This window comes from Rhynchophorus ferrugineus, unplaced genomic scaffold, assembly GCF_030347505.1.
Source record: "Rhynchophorus ferrugineus isolate W39M unplaced genomic scaffold, kcgeb_rfMv2 rfM9, whole genome shotgun sequence".
In the NCBI taxonomy this organism is placed as follows: Eukaryota; Metazoa; Arthropoda; class Insecta; order Coleoptera; family Curculionidae; genus Rhynchophorus; species Rhynchophorus ferrugineus.
The window spans coordinates 33,854,824-33,878,034 of record NW_027472588.1 but is presented as its reverse complement, the minus strand read 5'-3'; the positions used below and the strand labels follow the sequence as shown (position 1 = coordinate 33,878,034).

Genomic DNA, 23,211 nt, shown 5'->3' with positions numbered 1-23,211 from the left:
CGTATTAAATGAACACTCGTTTCATCCAGTTTCATTACGTTCCATTTTTCCTAACGAGAGGTCACTGATTGGCAAATTCTTTCAAGTATGCTTACCTGTTGTGATTCAGAAGAAGCCGGTAATAGATCTGTAATATCCGGTAACTTTGGAAAATTCTGAAGAAGTCATTTTGAAATAAAATTTTATTTGAATTTCTCGCTTCAGCAACTACTATAACCTTCTTTTACCCAAAAATATCCAGCCTCATATGGTCATTATTTGGAACAGATAAGGAATTGAGTGAGACTGGTTGACAGATGCCAACAAAAATACTATATATGATCAACATAAATTATTGGAGGTTTGGTGGTATCTAATTAAAATAAAATGCAAAAAATCAACTGTATTTTTATATCGTACATATTTATATGAATATAGATGTTAGAATGGTTTAAAAATATTAATTTTATTTTGGTAAATGAGCTCCTGTTGGTTGAAATCCATTCTCATCCGCAACGAAATCGATACTGTACTTGGTACCGTCCGCTCCAGTCCAGGAGATCGTTCCTCGCACCACCAAAGCCTCGTTGTCAGTGCCAGGGTTCTTCAGTTCTCCCGTTTCCGATCTCGAGACACCGTCTGAAGTCTCAAAACTGTAAATAGAGAATAGAAATTTAGAGAATGGTGTTGACATTTTTGATAGTGGAGTTTATCCTGAAATACAAAAATCTTCGTCTGTATGCTGGTAGAAAGTGGGGCTACTATTTTGATTGCCTATAACTTTGCTCAAAGAAAAGGCAAGTAAGTTTGGTTTCCATGAAACGTTTATTTGGTCTTTATATTTTTTTCCGTTATGATTGAAAAATTATATCGGCCAAATGGTTACCGCAACTTGCAATGCAACTTTCGGCTTTAACTTCAACTTCAACTTCATGACGAATATTGCTTTGAGATGTTGAATCTTTTGGTGCTTATTCACATAGACTTTTGATTTTAAAATCCACTTCCAAAATCGCCACTTCGCAAAATTAGTCTTCGTGGAAAGACTCATCAATTGAATTGTTAAACGAGCTGTGTGTGTTGTGGCCCCATCTTGCTAAAACCACATTTCTAGTCCTTCCACTTCAAGCAGAAGAAAATTTCAAATAATGTCTTGGTACCGTTCAGCAATAAGAGTAATTGCAACACCTTGGTCATTTTCAAGAAAACAAGGACCAGTGATGTTTGCAGCATGAATACCATAACATACGGTGTTTATGATTCATGAATTCACTGATTATTCTGTGTTGCCCAAAACCGACTGTTTATTGACGTGGTACTGAGAAGAAAAGGGGCTTCATCGCTCATTATCAATTTAGACGAAAAATCGTTAATTTCACCAGAGAGCCATAGGATTGCATTACTGTACTCAATGATCAGGATCTCTCGGTAGCAATTTCTGGACTAATTTAATTTGTACGGGAACATTTTCAAATCAGTTTTCAAAATTCGCCTGAAACTGCGTGCAAAAATGTGTAACTGGGAACCACGTCTCTGAAATTATGTTTCTGGAGACTTTACAACATTATCGCGAACCAGAGCCACATTTTCAGCGTTACGAGCGGTTCGTTGTCTTCCAGAACGAGGCTCGTCTGCTGTCGTACCGTACTGTCGAAAATTTGCATGTAAACGATAAATTGTGGTTTGGTGAGGCATTATGATATTTTTGACGCAATTTCCACTGAGTGCCAACTATGAAACTATTTTTTTCAATAAATATTGTCCCTATATCTGCTCATTCTTGTGGCCCATATTTATCCATAATGAAATGTGGATATATACACAACACAATGGTTAAAGCGAAATTGAGCTATATGTCACATAACCAAGATGGCGCGCAATTAAAATAATAGCGGGACCTGTTCCAACATAGCTCACACCACGATGGATATTCACCAAGAACGATTTGAAGGGAAGAAGAGGAGGATGACAAAACCATATGCCTTGATCCCGTATCATTTGTTATGGATTTTCTGTAGTCTCCAGTCTATACCAATAAGCTTCAACTAGCCGATCAACATAATCCAAACCATCATTTAAATTAATCTATATTCCACACTTCATCCTCAGACTTATCCAGGCGTTCTACGATGGTCAGTATCCAGGGTAATGGCAGCAAACACAAAACTTGGTGGTACATCATCAGAGAAGTGGAATGGTGGAAGAAAACTAAAGTTAACTGACAAGAGACTGAACCAAAGTAACAGAAGAACTGAACACGCACTTGAGTATTACTGTTTCGGCAAAAGCAGTATGTGATTCCAAAACCCTTTATAGCAGGAGCCACGAAAGGAGTGGTAAAACGATCATAAAACTTGGACATTTCAGACAATATTGTAGTATGATCCGATGAACCACTATTTAAATTGTTTCCTACAATCGGTTGGAGTTATGTATGAAGAACCCTAACGCCAAGACCACCATCCGGATGGGGAGGTTCCGTTATACTTTCGACGCTACAACGTGCTATTCATCTGGTCCCCTCATTCACATCACTGACCGGGTTACTGTTATCTCACTATTGATAAAGTTGTTACTATGACTAGCACATTTCTGCCTAGCACTGTTATGTTCCATGATGGTAAAAATGCCCACATACCTATGGTCAAAAGGGGGTTCGCTCTGAAGAGCATCAAAATATCATCACATATCTTCCCTGGACAACATAATCGCCAGACCTCAACATAATTGAACCGTTATGGGGAGTTTTAGAGCTTGAGGTTTCCATCTCTAACATTTTTGAATGGGACAACATTCTTTTTTAAAAGAAAATATTAATTATTTAACTTGTTAATAAATATATGATATGTAAACGTCAGGTATTCATATTATTTTTTCAATTCCTATCCATTTTTATTCATTTTATCATTTATCCAATACACGTTCATATAAAGTTGGTATCAAGACAAAATTATACCTGGCAATATCCCACTCAAAGGAATGAATATATTCCATTCACCTTATTGTCATGAATTGCACCCTGAACGTTGGTGTATTTTATTATTTATAGGCAAGCCGGTAAGCTTCATAAATTGTTGAGGATTGAATAGGTACAGGTGGTGGTTTAGATCCTAAATGAAGCAATATAGTATAGCCACAACATAAGTTAAAATCTAAAACTCAACACAGCTAAAGATATATTTAAAAAGAAAACAAATAAACTAATTTAAAACGATACAAGTTGCTTTTTGGAGCTGCTCATATTACCACACAAAAATTAATAAAAAAAATTCTTGAAGGCTTTATTGCTGACATCTAATAGCAAAAGTTAGAGAAAAGACTGCACTGCCACATAATTATCACACAGAACTCTTTTCAAAGTGTCCGTGCCGCCATCTTTTGACCACACCGCGCACTATGATAGAATACTTTTATTGATTTTCATATAATAAATTGTAAATTCACCAACCCATAGCCCAGGCGAACTTTCAAAATTAATTTAACATGTTTTACGTTTATTGTTTTAAAATAAATAAAATTTACGCCAGCTAATATCTGCTATACTTATATATTAACTACATACATTAAATTAAAAATCTGAAACTTAGAATAATAATGTAAAAATTATTAAATTAAAGTTTTCTATTTTAAGTTTAAAAAATGAATTTGACCTATCATAACAGCTACCTACAATCAGTAATTTAAGTTAAGAATATATTTAAGTTAACGCATTCGCCAAAAGATGTCTGTACCAGTCATGAAAAATTATTAAAATCTAATCAATGTTTAAAACATCACTTGATAATTTTACAAAAAGAGTTATCCGAAACCGACGCCTAAACGAAGAAAGTACCAATATATTTAATTTTATGGCTAATAAAATGAAATAAATTACAAACGAAGTTAACACCTAAATACAGCATTTCTTAAGAATTTTGAAACATTAACACATACCAAAAAATTCACCATTTCAATTCTTACATAATAATCCATAGTCGTGTGTTTGTGGCAAGAAATTTCTGATAATAAACGTAAATTTTCGCCTCAATATGTTATAATACGTCTGAATATTTACTAGTGAATCTATAAAAAGCCTTTGAAAGTATAGAATTAATTCAATGGATATTAGTGTTTAAGAATTTACATAGTTATATAAGAGGATTTCATCTGGGGACGGTAATAAAACGGATTTAGCTGCTAAGAACAAAATGCCCGTTAAAAAAGTCACGAATTTTACCCATCGTGGACAATAAAAGAAAATATATCTTGTTAATTTCATCACTGGATCGCGCGGTATGACCCAGATTATTGTTATTATTATATGACATCTGTTGCAACATGAGTTTTTTTAGAAGACATTTACAGCCACGGCGATTTATTAATTAATTTATTCAGATAAATAGAAATGGTTATAAGATACTTAGTGTAGGTGACTGCAAGATGTTCTGCAATCGCATTCTTGATAGTTCAAAAGTATCAAGATTCGTAAACATACCTTAATTAGCTTGTTTTTCTCTCACTTTTTGACAATAACATATCTACGAACGAATTAAGCCAAACTTAAATGCAAATCATTTAAAAATGATCAAAAGAAAAGGTCAAAAAATCTTTCGATTTATCCCTCTCACATCTGGTTATATGTTTTTAAACAACAGAACATAAACTGATATCATTGATATAAATTAAATCCTAAAGGTCATCTCCATTGAATAACGGGTCAATTGAGAAGTCTCCGTCCTGACACATAGATGGCGCTACTAGAACTAAATCCATATGTTTCTTAGTTAGCCCTAACCCACAAAAGATGCGTGTACAAATTTGACAGCTGTCGGATCATTAGTTTGTGAATTACAGCATTTTGAGCGAAGCAACTTTTGTTATTGTGAAAAAATGGATAAGAAGGAAATTCGCGTGTTGACAAAATATTGATTTTGGAAGAGAAAAATGCAGCTGAAGCAAAAACTTGGCTTGATGCCGAGTTTCTGTACACTGCCCCAGGAAAATCAATTAAATGATCAACGAAGACGGTAAACGCAGTGGACGCCCAAAAGAGGTTGTTGCCGACGAAAACATTTTAAAAAAATCCACAAAAAGACTTTGAATGACTGTAACTCCGAATGACATTAAAGATATCAACAACGAGATCAAGAACGTGTACATAATATCATTCACGAATATTTGGGTATAAGAAAGCTCTGTGCAAAGTGGGTGCCGCGCGAACTCACTTTTGGCCAAAGACAACAACGAGTTGATGATTCGGAGCAGTGTTTGAAGATGATTAATCGTAATAAACCCGAGTTTTTGCGTCGATATGTGACAACGGATGAAACATAGCTCCATCATTTTACTCCGAACTCCAATCGACAATCATACGAGTGGACTGCATCCGAAGAACCCGCTCCAAAGCGTGGGAAAATGCAACAGTCAGCTGGCAAAGTTATGGCGTCTGTATTTTGGAATGCGCATGGAATAATTTTCATTGACTACCTTGAAAAAAGAAAGACCATCAACAGAGACTATTACATAGAGTTATTGGACCATTTGAAGGACGAAATCGCCGAAAAACGGCCGCATTTGATGAAAAAGAAAGTGCAACTATTTCCTGTTCTCAGATCTCAAAAGAAGGCTCGCTGGAAAGACATTTTGGAAGGGGAATAATTTATAGGATATAATACTTATAGGGGAATAATATTTATAGAGGTGTGGAAATACCCCATTTTTTGTTGATATATGAATACTGCAATAAATCTTTATATAAATATGTTGGTATTGTAGTTAATTATTTTTACGGCTGTATTTATAACAATAATTAACAGAAGTACTAGTTTGTTATACATTTTTCACTCATTAAAAGCACTGACACGCGTGTTTTATTACTATAAGGGTTACTAGACCGCCAATTGTTGATTTTAGTAACTGCTTCTATAATAAATATCATTTAATCTCTTAAATATGCACATCCAATTTTAAGAAATATAAGTTTAGAGTTCATTGTACTTTATGATGTTCAAAAACGCACAAGATCGCAAAAAAAAAACCGTTTTTCTTTAACAGTAGATTGCTATATATACTTTTAGACCAGAAGTTACATTATACTCTTTCACTAAAACGAGATGGATGTCCCAGATCTACAGCGAATCAGGAAGATATTTTTTTTGTAATATTATCGATAGAAAATTGACGTACGTCTCAAATGACCTCTATTTTAAAGGAATCGCAAGAGCTAGTTTCAACTATAACTGCAAAGAGACGTTTAGTATCTGCTGCCCTTTTGAGTATATGGTGCCAGATTAACCAAAAAGCTTGACCAAATAATAGTCATAAGAGAAATAGACTGGAGTGGATTAAAAACCATATAAACTGGATTAAAAAAAATGCATAAATGTACTATGGATAGGATACATTTCAGATTTTTGGACCTAATAGACGTGTATTAACAGGCTTCGGAAGCGTACACTCTTCTACTACTTGATACATCAAGGTAGTTTGATTATGTTAGTGTAAATTTGTAAGATCTGTGAAGAAGTAAATAAAAAAAAGAGTGGTAATTTTGACGTGGCCAAAATTTGTTTTGTATTACTTTAACTAAATTTTAATCCAATATTTTGAGTATAATAAATTTTAACTTTTACATCTGTTTTATTGTCGTTTTCTTTTAATTTCCTTATTGAAACTAAGCGGCAAAAGTCAGCAGTTAAAGCAGATACAGTTTTTCCAGAAATTACCCCAGATATCTCGAAATCAACATTCTTATTGTAGAAAGTCTCTTAACTTTTGGAATGTATCTGTGAGGCTCGAGATTGCATCCTCTAACTATTAAAAATAATTGCATATCTTAAATTAGGAATTGTGTTATTGGCTGGTATTGTAGCAATATTGTCGATTAAGTGGAATTATATGAACAATCAGGTTGATCTATCTAACTTTTATAGATGCAATATATGCAATTCTCAACTCTTAAACTGTTTCAAAATTTGTGAAAATGTATTAGCATCTGTATTTCTTTAACATCCACCGTTTACAACACATCTGACCTGCCTTTATTACTGGTTGTATAAACGACAAACTGGATTACTGGTTGTCGTTTATAAGCCTTAAAAGAATGCCCCAAAGAAATAATTTAGTTCAAATGAAGTCCAAGTAGAAGAATTTTTGAAAGTAAAGATAAATTGTTCAACGAAAAAAGTATAAAAATAAAGACAATATCTTGATGAATGATTTAAATATTGTTAAAAAGTTGTTGCTTTATTAATTAATGATATGTTAATGATAATACGTCAGCTGGGGTCGGATTTTTCATTTAAAGGTTTTCTTCGGTTTTTAGAATATTAAACATATTAATATCAAGGCATTTCGACTTATAAACCGTGTTCCTTTAAAAAATCTATCCAAATACAGCATAGAAACTTCCATATTAAAATGACATGACATTATATGACCATACATTTTATCCATAAATCATTGTTTTGTTTCAATCATGAAGAAGGGCAATGATAAAATGAATAACATTTCCAATTGTATATTATTAATCACCAAATTTATTTAAATAACTTAAAATTATGATCTCATACAATAAAAAAGTGTAGGTGCATTTTCAAGCCATTTATTCTTGTGTCAACTCTAATGGATTTAATCTATCATTTCGCAACAAATAAAATTGGCTATTTGTATGTTGATCTACGCGAATTAAATAAGAAATCAAGCAAAATATTACTCCCGTCTATTTGTTATAATAGCAAAATATGGTAATTTCTTTATTCTCATAGTAGTGGTCATACGAAAGACTATAGATAAAATCGTAAAACAACCAGCGTGAGCCACATTGCCTTGCGGCTGTTGGTTATTATAGTGGCAAATTGTGCCATTGTATGGTAGTTCTGAAGAACGTCTTATATAACTGTTTATTTTAGTGGTTCTGCATTTAATTATAAAATATAGATTATAATCACATAGGGTTTTTACCTTCTTTTCTGGGTAGTTTTCAATATAATTCTAAAATTCCATAGTATTTATTGAACAACTACTAAAAAGCATTAATAGAATACTGCGTTTAATACCTGCACATTAATTTGTATTTTAGGAACATATATTCAACAATTGCTCGAGTATATAGAATCATAGCTTTTATTGAAAATACCAACGAAAAGCTATATTCTTGGATGTAGCGCAAACCTGTGACAAAGTTTAGCATAAGGGACACAAACTTCATAAAATTTTAGCGAAAAAATACGCTGGAATCTACAACTGAGCCAGAAAATCTTACAAAACAATGAAAGAAATAAAAGCAAGCGTACGCAAGGCAATGTTTTGGCCCTGTTCTTATAGCTACTCTATATATGTGACATTTAGAAAATATCACTATAAATACATCAACCTACAACCAAAGTGTCCATATATTAATAAATATAAATAATATTTTAATCCTATAGTGTAATAACTTATAGGATTAATCTTGACGCAGAACTTCCTTGGATGGAGCATATAAAAAAGAAAAGAGTATAGCTCGTATTAAAATACAAAAAATGTAATAGTTATTTGGAAGAAAACAAAAATTATCCGTACATAATAAGTTGCTGCTGAACAAAGAAATACTAAATCTTTTATGGATCAAATGCTGGAATTCAGATGGAACAAATAACTTGAGTTATGGGTGAAATGTCTTAAGAAGTATTATGGATACATATATAATACACTGACACCTTCGGATTTCAATTTTAATATGTCCACACATATGTTAACACTCTTGAAAACACTGAAACAAGAAGCAGGCTCAAGAGTACCAAACCGTCTGATGTTGTGCAACTGTGTGTAATGCTGCTAACTTTTATTTTATTAAATACTAACTAAGGGCCAATTTTTCTTGTTTTCCTACATATGTACCTATAAGTCATATATAAGTCACTATAAAGACAAATTGTAAGTTAATGTGTAACAACTAGTAATAATATATTAATATATAAAAAACAATATAAGATAATATAAAATACTCTAAAAATAATATAATACATTTTTAAAATAAAAGTGGAAACATAGAAGTCTTTTACTAAATTAAGAATTATTAATTATGTCCCAAAAACACAATTATTGCTTGGATACATTTAAAATATAATAAAAGGAAAGATTTTGCCAAAATAATTATACGATTTTTGAAATTAATCTCCTTTCAGTTTTATTTTAAACTGGAGTAATCAACTTAGGAGATATAATTCCTGCCACTTTTTTAGCATAACTGATATTTTTTGAATATATATTGGAAACATATTATCTAATGCCTTTAAAGAACAGTAATAATAAAATAAAGAGATAGAAACAAAAAAAAACAGAAATACCATCAACTGGGGGGATGGCTAAAGGGTCAATGAAAGGTGACGCCCTGTAGTAGACGTAACCGTTAGCTAACGAAACTGAAAGTGAAGATGAGCCAGCGAAATCAAGGCAACGTTCGTGTGACCTTGAAAGCACTTTCATATGGCCTGCGGCCTGCTCTACAGGATGTGCCACTGACACACAACAGTACGAGATAACTATCGAATGTCTTTGCATCGATTACCTCTCGAGGAAATCACGGAAAGAGATAAATCTAATGATTTTACTAAATGTATGTATTATTTATGATATAAATGTATTTAACACCCTTGACAAATGTTATCTTTCGAACGCGCTATACTATGGCTTAATTGATGACGTATTACTAGAGACATGATCTAATATAAACCTAATAAGTATATTAGGTTTATATTAGATCATGTCTCTAGTAATACGTATTATTTAATATAGAGTGCTATATTTTTCTATATTTTCTAAACCTAATAATATAATTTGTTATATCGTATTTAATGCCTAAAATATTATATAACCAAGTACATTTTCAATTGCCTCTGTATTTTCGTTATTAATCAGCTAGCAACATGACACGTTCACCGTTAAAGGTGTCTTTCAACACCGTCATATATCATATATCAAATGAGCAACAATCATAAATTATGACTATGTTATGTACGTCCTGTATAAGGCACTATAAATAATTAACCGCATTTATTTATATTGAATATAGTAATGTTTGACATTAAAGATTAGAATGCTATTAAACCGTACTTGTGTTTAACGGTCATTCGTTCTATCGGATGATTCTGCCGATTATTGTTGGAAAATGTCAGTGCGAACTAGGATGTAACTTGAATCCATCTGAGCTCATCGTCGTCACGTGGAGCAACAAGTCCCGTCATGTTCTTCTTAAAATGGACAAAGGATCGGGTACCTTGAACTTGTACTCTTTAGACAGAATTAATTACAACGTGTTTCTGGTCATACACGTGTATAAAAACAATGAATATATACTGCTCAATTATTCTGTTCAAATTCACGCTAAGAAATGCTTGAAGAGCGGTTTTATACAGTTACTTATACTAGTTATGTACAGGTATTCTGACCATTTTTCACCTTAAAATTAAACGAGGATAAGAACTGAACCAAAGATAATCAGGAGATGGTTACAGGTTTGAAAATAAACTCGAGAAATTGTTTCAACTCCACATAGTAGATGAAGTTGAATCATTATCCTGCGCCATTAGACACAGTATTGGTAAGAAATGATATTAGCGCAAAAAGTATGCTAGCTTTGACGTTATTACCGTAAAAATATTACAGGATCTTCCAAAAAAGTACTAATTAAGATCATTAACTTATTAAAGGCTCCATCTAGACTGCAATAAGTACCACAACTGTTGAAGAATGAAAGCCTGAAGTAATTATGATTACTTAACCAGGAAACTTATGTCATGAAACTGTTTCATATCTGGCTTCAATATCATGAATGGATAACATGTAACTTCAATAATATAAATGTTGATGTTCTATAGCTCCTAAATAATGATAGCTTTATTGCAGACAATGTCAAAATTATTTAAAAAAACTTTTATTGACAGGGATAAAAGCATTTATTGGGGAATAGCATCTTATTCCGAATCATCAATCTGGTTTCAGGAAACAACATTCCAAGATTAATCAAGTTCACAGAATCATCAATGTCATAAAATAAGCACCAGAGGCAAACAAAGTTTGTTCTGATGTTACTAAAGCTTTCAATTAAGTTTAGCATTAGAAGCATATTGAGACTAGTCCTTTATCTGCTGTACACTTGGGATTTCCCTACATTTAATGAAAATATTGTTGCTACATTAGCACAACACTGTATCAACCGAAAGGTTAGAAATAGCTATTGCCATAATGCAATGTTAGACAGAAAAATGGCGCATTAATATGAATCAAAATAAATCAGTGCATATTGATTTTACCTACAAAATAATTAAACATAAACTAAATATCTTGACAAATATTGAAACACAGATGGAAGCCACATGTTGAGAAAATATGTGAAGAACTGTCACTGTGAAGTTAGTCAGCTCTATCAGTATATAATAAGCTTTTAGTACCAACAAGTTTTGAAAGTAGTATGGTGTAATAGTAACTATACAAAGACTCCAAAACAAGGTATTGCGAGGTACTGTTGATGCTCCATTGTACATTCCTAATAAAATATTTGCTTTATAGGTACCTGTAATAGTAATATAAACTAACCAATGAAATGTACCGAGATGACGTTCTCAGCGCCTTCCTACTGAGACCATGCAAAACGAGTTAACACTCTCTATATTACTCTATAGTCTCCCTTTTTTGATTTGTTCAAAATGATATTTTCAGTTGTCCATTCGTATGGTAGTTATTTTCCCTCCATTTATATATTTTCCTCCACATGTAACCATTTGACAACAGTTAGTTCATCAACGACTAAGCTACGTAAAAGTTCGTTGAGATGTTGAGCTAGGTTTTCATTCAATAATTCTTAACATGTATTATCTTCCAACAATTTTGATCGCCCGGACTGTTTTTTGTCAATAATACTAAAATTACCACTTTTAAATCACTAAAACCAAAACTAGCGTTTTGGAATTGAAAAAACCACATCACCATAACTTTCTAAAAGTGTTTCATGGGTTTCGGAAATAGATTTTCTGAAATCAAACAACATAAGTGATGATATCGTTGAGCATTCCATGAATAGCCTCAGTATACATTGAATAACTCATCAAATAATCACTCTAAATGTGAAACTGTTATTTCATATAGAGAAATGTTAAAAATATCGAATTTAACAGTCGCTTATATTAATACTTCGCATTTCCGCCAATAGATATCGCTGATCGAAATACATAAGAGCATCAACTACATGAAGAAATCATATACTCTTTCTTAATAATGTAAATGCAGATTTACAAGGAAACAGTGATCATTACGTTAAATTTGGTTACTACGTTTTCTCATTATATCTTACGAAATGAAACCAGAATCATTCCACTCATGTTCAGTCATTGAAATAACCGAAACAAGTCCAACCCAAAGAAAAAACAACATAGTGCGAATTCGGACAATGCGATGGTTTTCGGGGAATCGTCGATTTCTTCTAGATTTATCGTCTCATTCATGACATCAGGTAAAAATCTTTGGAGCCGCCGATTTCAAAATCGTTTCGCGTACTGCCAGTGTTCCGCGTTAGTCACAATTATATTTATTAAATACCACCTGATGTAAATAACCACTAATGTAGTTTCCTAGTAGTCTGGACGTGAACGGAATGTACATGAAATAAAGTTTAATCTCACTCAAAATCCGGCGTTCGGCTTTTGTAGCTGGCGATGACGTAGTAGATTCATCAGGTACTGAATGAGTACACGTAAGTGAGTATGTAAATGCACGTGAAGAATGGTGAAAACGTGTAAAATAATAGATTGGAGAAAAGTATTTCAAATTATAAAAGTTATGTCATTTCAATACTAATTAATAATATATGTTATATAATGCTGGTTACGTCTCTGACTATCGTGGCCATGGGCAAGGGCAATATGTTTTAAAACTACCTGAATGATGAACGGGTGAGACGTGTTGATCTGTTTTCTAATAGACAAGAATCCTCAGTGTCGCTTCTTATCTCCATTTAAAATGTCGCTTTTTTTAATAAAATAAAATTTCAGGTACAAAGGAGAAGCATATCTATTTTGACCCATAAAGACTCATGACCATAAGCACCATATAATTTTCCTTCCAAAAGAGTTACTACAAAACTGCAAGATATGTAATTATTTTTTAGGGAAAATCGATTTTTTGCCCTATTTTATTTATAGAAATTACATAATCCCATTAATATAATAAATGTTACTGAATATTAATTAATGGACAAAATAATAAATAGACAAAGAATTAATCAGTAATAAAATTCAATTTAACTTAATTACACTACAAAATTACAAACTGCAAAACTGCAAAGTAATTGTTGAGACTTAAGTAAGCACTGCATTCTTGGGTTTTAGTACTGACAGCTAGAATAAGTCAGAATGGGTATCATACCCAAGCATTTTGTCTTTCTCACAGATAAATGTGGTGCAAAACCGGAAACACCAAAATAGGGATTACATAGAATCACAAACACTCCTAACAGCGTAAAAAGAACATGAAATCATTAATAGATGTTAAAATTACTAGAAAATCAACAATAATCAAATCAACAAGGAATTCGTCGTCATCATTTTTGCTCCTACTTTGTACTTTTGGAATAATCACTTAATGATCACTGCTGAAATATAGGGAGAGTTTAATTCTAAACTAGAGGTCAAAAAGTTCAATAGATGACTACACAAATCAATATTATTAATTTAAAAAGTTCAGGTTGCTAAGTAATTTTGCTCTGTGTGAACTTGAACATTATTTAGTTCTTTTTAACCCTTTTTTATTTTTATATAACACCATACTTTAGAGTACTTTATAATATATAATTAATAAGTTAAATGCTTTGTACCCAACTTCATTGTTTACTAACTGAATACTGACGTATGATACCAACGAACATTTTTAAGGTGCTCATTTAAATCTTAAAATGGAAAAAGGCGTCTTTTGTCCAAAAATCTTTATTTTCTAAAGAGATTGTCTACTTTTATGAGATCGTGAATATATTAAAGAATATTAGAAGGTTCAAAATTAGTCATCATTCTAATTACTGAGAACTACAGAATCAAAATATTGCATAAACATGTTCACTTCTGTAATTATATAACACTATCGTAGTTCATAATATCGTTGTTAACATAGAAGTAGAAAAAGAGACATTCTGATTGATTAGCTTAATTGTTTAGCAATAACCTTAAAATAGTATAGAAGGCAATTCTATCTTGCTATATCAGTAAAATCTAAGTGTGTATTTAAGACAATTTTCAGTAAGCAATGATTCACTCATGTGGTGAACTTCTTAATTTAAAAAACACTAATGAATCATGTTATTCCTATTTTTAAGTTATTTAATTAATGAGACTCTTTCTCATTTATTATTTTTTTATCATTCCATGATGACAGATGTTGCTAAATCAAAATATAAGAATATTTTACATTTTCTTTAACTTAATTTAGTTGACCTCCGGATTTTTTACTAAATCAGCATACTTTTACTTATATGTCGGTCAATATCAAGAAAAAAAACATACCTTCGGTGTCTTTATGTTAAAATTGCCATGAATCGGTCAGAATTAAACATCATGTCAATCGATGGCTCAACTTAATTTTTTCTATAACGAATCTATTCAACGGATATAATTGACTCGTTTAGTCTATAGAAATCGAGAGGATTCATAACATTCATGTCTATAAATTGAAACTGTCATTAGCTTTTAACAAAATTAAATCTACCGATTCATTAATACTAATTAGGAAATAATTTTTTTAATTTATAGAGCTTTTAAAGTATTCATATACGATATATGACGTAAATTTTCCACGGTCTGACGAAACAGAGTACCACCAATATGTTAAGTTCTAATTGTCCGATGTAAAACGCCATATATAAGATTGGAAATTTTGTATTAACACATGTTTCCTTGTTTTAGATTATTTCGAGAATTTAGAACACTATATAATTCGATGGAACCTATAGTTGGTTACCTTCAGTTGATAGAAATAAACGGTAAAACTGACTAAGTGAGTGTTGTTTTGAGTAATAATTTAATAAGAGCTAATATAACATCGAAGACAAGGAATATTGCGGAGAATATGAAAAGCCAGAATTGGAAATTTAAACCTAACTATCCACTATCATGATAAATCGTTATAGATTTGTAACTAGTGCATTTGGTTTTGAAATTTGAAATAGACATCTATCTTCCTTAATAAACACAAGTGATCAAGTGGTATTACAACATGACAACTTTTGACTACATGTTGCAAATTTTAGATGGCAACACTTAAACGAGTCGCTTAATCTCCCGTATTCTTCGGATATTACTCCTACTGATTACTGTCTTTCTTAGTGCATACGGCATGGTTTAGTACTTTACCGGTTCTCTTCTTTCACAATACTCAAAAACTGTGAAGTGGAAAAAAGTTTATTCAGATTGATGTACGAATTTTTATTGAAAGAAAAAAGTTAAAGCAAATTATTGGTACATCACGGCTACGGTATTCAGCAGAGCAAACCCATTATTATTCGCTATATCAAGTTTAGATTTCTTATCTCGCATTTAGAGCAGTCAGAGCATCCAAAAGACAGATCTTCTTGGACAAGGAACTTTAGTCCTACCATGATTTATGAAATACATATAAAAGCTTTCTAAGATTATATTTAAATACTATTTGGCAAAAATTGCTAAACAATTTTAAAATATTTTGAGTAGAATATTTTAGGTACATTATGCTTCTGGCTATTGTTGGTTATATATATATCATATTAGTTCTTAAAAATGTATACTACTTACAAGTGCATTCGTATATACAAATAAAAGATAATCAAAAACCCTGAGGTATCCATAGAAAGTCACAATGTACAGCTTCTTTTTATACAATATTTTATTCACACTTTTTAGTAGTTACTAGTAACAAGATAGTGTAAGGAACACGTACAATAACAAAATGGAATTTAAATATGCTGTCAATGTATGAAGATAGTCGAAAGCAGATTTACTGGTACTTACGATTTTTATCGGACTGACATATACTGATATACATACACATGAAAGGATGTCAGATTAAAATATCATATCCATTTTATTAGAACGCAAGTTAATCCCTTAAGTAATAAGTTTATTCCCAACATAATAGCGCTAAAAAAGTGACACACAGTGACAAAAATGGCCAACATGTATTGAATAAATTGAGTACTAGAGTTAACAAAGAATAACTTCATATATTGAAAGAAATTAACTTCCATTAAGAAATATCTCAACATGTTGTATAAATTGAGTCGCCAAATTATTAAATATTATTTTCAATAGAATTCAATCTACTGATGACTATTTGGCTTAGAAGAACGCATTTTCATAGCCATATTTAAAGAAATGTAGAAAACTATTGCGTAGATAATTGCTCAAGACCCTTTCCTTTTACAGAAAAGTTCATTTTATCGTTGATTTCACAAATTGAACTTTCTTAAATATAACAGTATAAACATAACCATAGAATAGTGTTTCAACTTACTTAAATTTATATCCACTTATTCCATCATTATCCGATTCATATTTCACAATAGTCGCATCTTTGGGATTCTGCTGTGGAGCTGCAAGTACTGCTGTCAATCCAATCATCAAAAATACTATCTGAGTAAATTATTACAATATAAGAACTAGAGTTTTAGTTTTAAGAAGCTATGTACTTACTTGCTTCATGTTGTTAACGGTACTAATCGTTGTAAACAGTACGGACATGCATACGAAATTGTGACATTGTTTATCTAGTATGCATATTTATACAATTATTATTGAAGATCATCTTCACTCCCACTATGCAAGGCGACACAGAATCGCATACATAACTTGTGCATTTTCTTTACAAAAAAATGTTTTCCTGACATATTTTAAAGGTTCTTTTGCATGCATTGCATCCATCGCGTAAAGGTGAGCTTCATGATATGTTGCCGCCTCTGTCTCCGTCGTCCTTGTCATTTTTACACAATCTTCAATTGTAGCAAATAGTTACAATAAATGGAAATTCTATTAGGTTATATGATGGCGTGTGGAAATAGTAATTTCGGGGTTATCAACGTTTTAAATTTGATTTGAAACAATAATCGATATCAAATTGGTAATCATTTATCTTTCATGATAAATTAATTTCGTCACGCCAAGTTTCACAAAACTCCTTTAAAGAGACCTTAGCTGAAACTAGAACAATGTAGTCACACGGGGTAACGTTCGGACCATAGAGTGGATGCATCGAAACTTATCAATCGTGTGTGTTTGTCTCAATGTTTGCATAGTCACTCAAGTTGTGATCAAGAGTGATCTTGGTGGAAAACAATGCTTAATTGTCGACATTTACTTTATTTATTATGTTTATTTAATTGCGTGCTTCAATCGTATTAGTTATTGATATTGAAAATTCGATTTTCTAGAACTTTTGATCAAGCTAGCCATTGATGAACAATTTATATCCAATTATACCATTTCCAGTACTTAGTATTACTGGTTTTGGCATCAATGCGGACTTTGTAAGCCTTTGTTAAGCTTTTCAGAGTTTCGACCGCGATCTATTTTACACATTATTGTCTTACGTCATTCGTTTTTCATCATTTGTTTCAAAAATTGTTCACTTTCGTTTCACTTCAGAAGAAATTCACCAACGGAAACTCGATCCATTAATTCTTTGAGTGTCAACTGATGTGGTTCACTTTAACTTCAATGCCATCTAAATAAAATAAGGAAATGGTTTAATCTGTGGAGAATAAAGGCAAACTAAACCAAGTCTACTGAACGACCTCCGATTTTCCGTTACATCAGCTCAGTAACATTATACCCAAATATCTGATTATTTTAGATAAAAGATATGTGAAAACTTTGTACGTGCCTTTTAAATCCAACATAAAACCTCGTAATTTTCCGAAGTCGGTTAATAAATTTTTCAAAATTGTTTTATTATCGATTTTTAGTTCCGTAGCTATACCACGAGTTGGAAATATTAGTTTTCCTCAACATATTAAAGTATTTACAATTTATTTTTTTTGTTTGTGATTATTTAATATTTCGGTTTGTCTTAGGCAAGAGTGCAAAATCCAACAAGTAAGACCGGATGACTTCTGGGATAATTTCTAAGGTGGTCACTCGCCAATTGGCAGGCTTAATGCTGAGGACCGTTGTTCGGAGCCCACGTTGAACTATAGGCTCGGTCTAGATAAACCCCTGGTTGGTAAAAGGATATATATATATATATATATATATATATATATATATATATATATATATATATATATTCCTTTATCTATAAAACTCAATTGACAAGTTAAATAGAATATAAAATGTAATATCGCAATATCTAAGATATTAAGAACATGATTTTGACCTGAATAAGTATCATTTAATGGGAAATTTTATTCATTTTCACTGACTTAAAGACAACTGCAGACAAGACACATTGATTGAGGACTTATGACAACTATGGTTATGTTGATGAGAGAGTCAGAACAAATGATTATACAAAACGAAGATGTAAGAGTAGAACAAGTGTAGAAACAGTAAATTTAATAAAGAAAGGAGTTATTAAGCGAAAATGAAAGTGTACAAAGCAATATTCAAGGAGAGAAAAGTAAAATAAAAGCAGTGGAAATATAATAACTGATTAGAAGTAAAACAAAGATGGATAGGATGGGAAGTAAAGATATAAGAGAAGAAAGATAATATGGGAAATAAGAACGGAAAGGAGAAAGACCAGGTGCTTACCTAAGAGAACTTCGGATGAATGTATCAGACGTATCAGTAGAATAGAAGAAGAATACCCACAGGAGCAAGAAAACTGAGTAATTGCAAAAAGAAAATGGACATAATATGTACATGGAGCGTATATCCATGAATATTCATCTCATAAACTAACAAATTTTAGATTAGAGTTTACATGTTTGCTCTTGCATACCAATCTTAAATTTACGAAATTAGCTAATCACTGCCTGGACCTAAGAGCTGGCGCGTACGATTATTAGTCGTAAACGACATTTTTTCGACGACCTTCTCGATACAGGGCGTTCGAAAATTTCTACGAGCCCGCCAGCACCTGTATGAAAATTCCGATTGTACCAAGGCCGTAGCGCATCTCCATCGTGACATTTAGGTGGCCGGCGATCGCGGTAAATAGTTGGATTCCCACGTCATATTTTTTATATAATATCTAGAAGAAACAGGAACAAATACTACATTTTTTGATTCTAGTACTTTAAAAGCATATTCGAATTTTTAATTATCATTTCTTGAATGTATTCAATGTTGATTCGTATATTTCTTTTATTGTTCCACTAGAGGTTAAAACATATGTTAAAATACAATATTTTTATTTGAAAACTATTTCATTTTAGCGGAAAGACGAATGCTTAAACGACTGAACAGGCAATACTGCCTTCCAATCGTATTTTAATATAAACGAAGCCCTTAATTCAGGATACTTACTTTCAGGTGATACACAAACATACCGTTTTTTATCGGACTAGTAAGGCCGTAACATTCCTATATTTACCGAAATTATTCATAATACATATATCGGAATGTAACAATGTGATATACAAGAACAACAAAGACAAGGATGTATATAATATAGTTAAAATAACCAAAAGATATCATACCCAGAAGTAAAATGTTGTAAACTCAGGAAAGGGGGGACATGTGAGATTAAGTTTAGTTTTTCTTAACAAAAATTGGTCATTTGAAGATAAAGATGGTTGAACTGAAGGATTAGTCCTGTGTGTACCATTATAATAGTAAATAGAGTATGATCGAGGATACAATATGTTCTTATCTGGAACAGTTTCTTTGAAATGCTATATCAGTACTGAAGTTCAAGTAGCTGGACATATTGTGAAATGCGTAGGGGTTAAAATATAAACTTTTGTTTTATTTAAAAACTGTTTAAGCTTCAGAAGTTTTAGACCAAACCTCCATCTTAGAAAATCTTGATCCTAAAATCTTTATTACTATACTTTCCAGCGCTAGTTAGCTAGTAGTATAGTCTATTCAAAGTTTTTTGTACATACGTCATCAAGATGTTTAATATATTGCCTGCCGCAATTTGTAAATTGGTTTCATAATCAGACAATATTTTCCTTCTAATTTTATTCTAGTTAAAAAGAGATACAATGTTGTCTGATTTGTTCAAACATGTAAACGAATGAGCCAGTTAATGTCGTTCGTTTGTCAGACGTATTCAAAATTAGTGAAAGTAATAATGATAACAAGTTATAACTCTAACCTATAAACTTTTGTGGCTGAATAACTAACTGTAGTTTTAGATATACTATAATGTTAAAAAAATTATATTTGATACAAAAATGTTATCAATTATTTTATTTAGATTGGAATTTTGTTATATATTAAATCCGAACTGAACTAAAACTCAGAGTTGATGCGGTAACATTGCGACGTTTTGACGTTATATATTTGGATGACTTATATACAAAACAATTTATAATTGACTGTACATTCCAGTTTCCAGAGACTTGTTACCTCTAATATACCACGACTAAGCGACGGAATTAACGCAATTGGCCATTGGTTGTCATGCAGAATAAAGCGCAATCCTCTGCACAATTTTCAATAGATTTAGTTAATTCAGAACAACACAAATTCTTTTTTGATCTTTCTTTTCGCCCTGAACTGCGATGTTTGCATCAAGAATCCAGTTTGAGGGCCTTGCTCAAAACATATGTTTTTTAGTTCCAATAGTTCATGGTTTGGGGCCTTTGAAGCAATTCAACCAACAAGTCCGATGCTTCTCTTCACTATATTTCACTTGTTATAATTTTCGCGTCGGTTCTTCGCTTTTATCTCTGATAGCAAGAATCACAATGTCATCAGCATAGGTAGCCATCGTGATATTTGTCATTTGTGAGATATCATATGTGTACAGTAAGTAAAGAACTGACCCCAATTCACTTTGTGCTACACAGGGTTTAGCTCATTTTCTTATAGAGTAGGCTTCCTCTTTTTTGACGCTAAACATTCAGGCCGTAATGTAAGATTTTAATAGTTCAGTGTGCTGTTTCTGTAATATTTTCTGCAGCTTATGAACAAGATCGTCATGCAATGCCCTATCGAAGGCTTGTACTACATTTAAGAATATACTGACATACCTTTTTAGTCATAGGCTGTTATATATTAACTACTTTTTTACTTTACATAATACATTTTGTAGGATTTCTAAGCTCATCATCATGTAGATGCTGTGAATATTTCGAAACACTCTCTTAGTGAAATTCCAAACTAATTTAATACATGTTTTAATTTAATATGTCTATATTTCAATAATAGCTATTTATAATTAATTACTTTAAATTATTGCTATTCAGAATATTTAATAAAAGTATACCAATATATTTATAATATAATAAGTATATGCTAATTTATATGAGTAATAGTAATTTTTGAGAAATTATTATATCATAAAATATGAATATCGTTAATACTATTTCATTTCTGCTTATAAATATTCTGTAATAGAGTTAAATATTAACTATTGTTATATATGTATGTTCGAAAAAATTTGTTGCAAACATAGAATATGTATAGAATTATTTTATTTCGCCTACAATTAAAGCACTTATACATCATCGTCTATCATATGTTTAATCGTTCAAAGGCAGAAAATGCAGCGATGGTACAAATAAATTGCAAGGATTTACAATAGATACTTTCCACTTTTGCTTGGTTCTAAATATTTTAAATTTTTTAAAACATTTTGTTGAAAAATATCTGCATTCTTAATAAAAATCATTACACTTTTACTTGAAATATATGGGTATTGAACATAAAACAACAACCTAAAAATAATATTTAATAATGGCCTCTATACATTTATGGTGTTAATTAAATTATTTTAGCCAATCCCAAAATTTATTAACGATTATTCACATTAAATAGCTAGCCCTGCTATATCTCGAATTCTGCATTTATTATTAGTTGTTACAGTATGGTTTCATATGTAGTTTTTACATGAGCTATATTTTTTAAAATCTTATAACATCTTCCTTAGAAAAAAGAGAGAAACAAGCTTACAATAGCTAGTATTTCAGACACCTTCTACAGAAAGTAATTCATTCCTCCACAAGTCAAAAACTTTTCTTCATTAATTTTATCAAATTATCCTGTATTTATGTAACCAGTTGAAATTTTTTGAATTTTTAGTAAGGGACATACACTTATCTTCACTACATAGTATAAAACAAAGTCGCCTTTTCTGTCCCTATATCCCTATGTGCGCTTAAATCTTTAAAACTACGCAACGGATTTTGATGCGGTTTTTTTCAATAGATAGAGTGATTCAAGAGGAAGGTTTATATGTATAATACATGCATAATATACTAAGGCAACATTGCTAATTTTAGAGGTTTCTATCGTGATGTCGTAAATTAACCTATTTTTTATACTTATTTAGCAATTAGCAAAAACGCCGCCTAACCCTACGAGTTAGATCAAATTAATGTACTACAGTATTGTACACCATAAAAAGGTCTACAAAAAAGTCCGCGATGGTATATTTTTATCTTTTAGGGATAACCCACATTAACCATTTTTATTGTTTACTTTTTACGTGAGAAAATGGCTTATTTACGAAGCTATTTTAAGCAATACGGCATTAATCCTTATCGAATTAAGTACCTTAAATACAGTGTGCAATTAATATAGATCAATATGGTTCCTTACAGCATGTAAATTAAACAAATATTTTCGGAGATATTACAAATTTAAAATTTGCGTTTAAAAATGTGTAATGTAATAAATATTGTATGAATTTAGATATTCCAAAGATAGCAGGAAATCTTCATAGTAAGTATAGGGGAAGAGGAATTGTTTTACTCCAAATGTAATGCGTGCAGGCCAATGGCAGTAATGAATGAACCAAAAATACTGAATCGATTTTAATCATGTTTTCATTGAGTGACATAGGCATATATATTTTATGCCCGTGCAAAGTCGGAGCGGGCCGCTATGTTTTTATATACAACGTTCATATTTTTTCTATAGTGTATTTAATTTAGTATCAGCATTGCACCCGTGCGAAGCCGGGGCGGGTCGCTAGTAATACTATAACTTATTCTATTAATAAGGTAAAGCAACAACGTATTGAGAAATAACCATATTTATTATTCTTATTAAACACTATTTTTATCGCTTTATTATTTATTCTGCTGTATTTGGCTACGAAAATTAACTTTCTGAAAAAACCTTGTATAACTAAATAACGTGTTAC

The 23,211-nt window shown here is 31.5% G+C and overlaps 1 protein-coding gene across 1 annotated transcript; it reads right to left on the bottom strand.

Moving 5' to 3' along the window:
• Positions 1–371: 371 nt before the first annotated feature.
• LOC143202020 (endocuticle structural protein SgAbd-6) lies at positions 372–16,783 on the bottom strand. Its single transcript, XM_076413289.1, has 3 exons — positions 16,647–16,783; positions 16,468–16,586; positions 372–632 (listed from the first exon to the last, which is right to left on the bottom strand). Exons 1-3 carry the CDS (start codon positions 16,692–16,694, stop codon positions 446–448), a joined length of 354 nt encoding a protein of 117 aa, XP_076269404.1. The 5' UTR covers positions 16,695–16,783; the 3' UTR covers positions 372–445.
• Positions 16,784–23,211: the final 6,428 nt, after the last annotated feature.

Excerpts from the sequence above, each read along its gene's own strand:
- LOC143202020 (XM_076413289.1), bottom strand. The coding sequence starts at position 16,694 with ATGTCCGTACTGTTTACAACGATTAGTACCGTTAACAACATGAAGCAA. Across the intron at positions 16,587-16,646 it reads CCGTTAACAACATGAAGCAA|ATAGTATTTTTGATGATTGG; the intron begins GTAAGTACATAG and ends TAATTTACTCAG. Across the intron at positions 633-16,467 it reads ATAAGTGGATATAAATTTAA|TTTTGAGACTTCAGACGGTG; the intron begins GTAAGTTGAAAC and ends CTCTATTTACAG.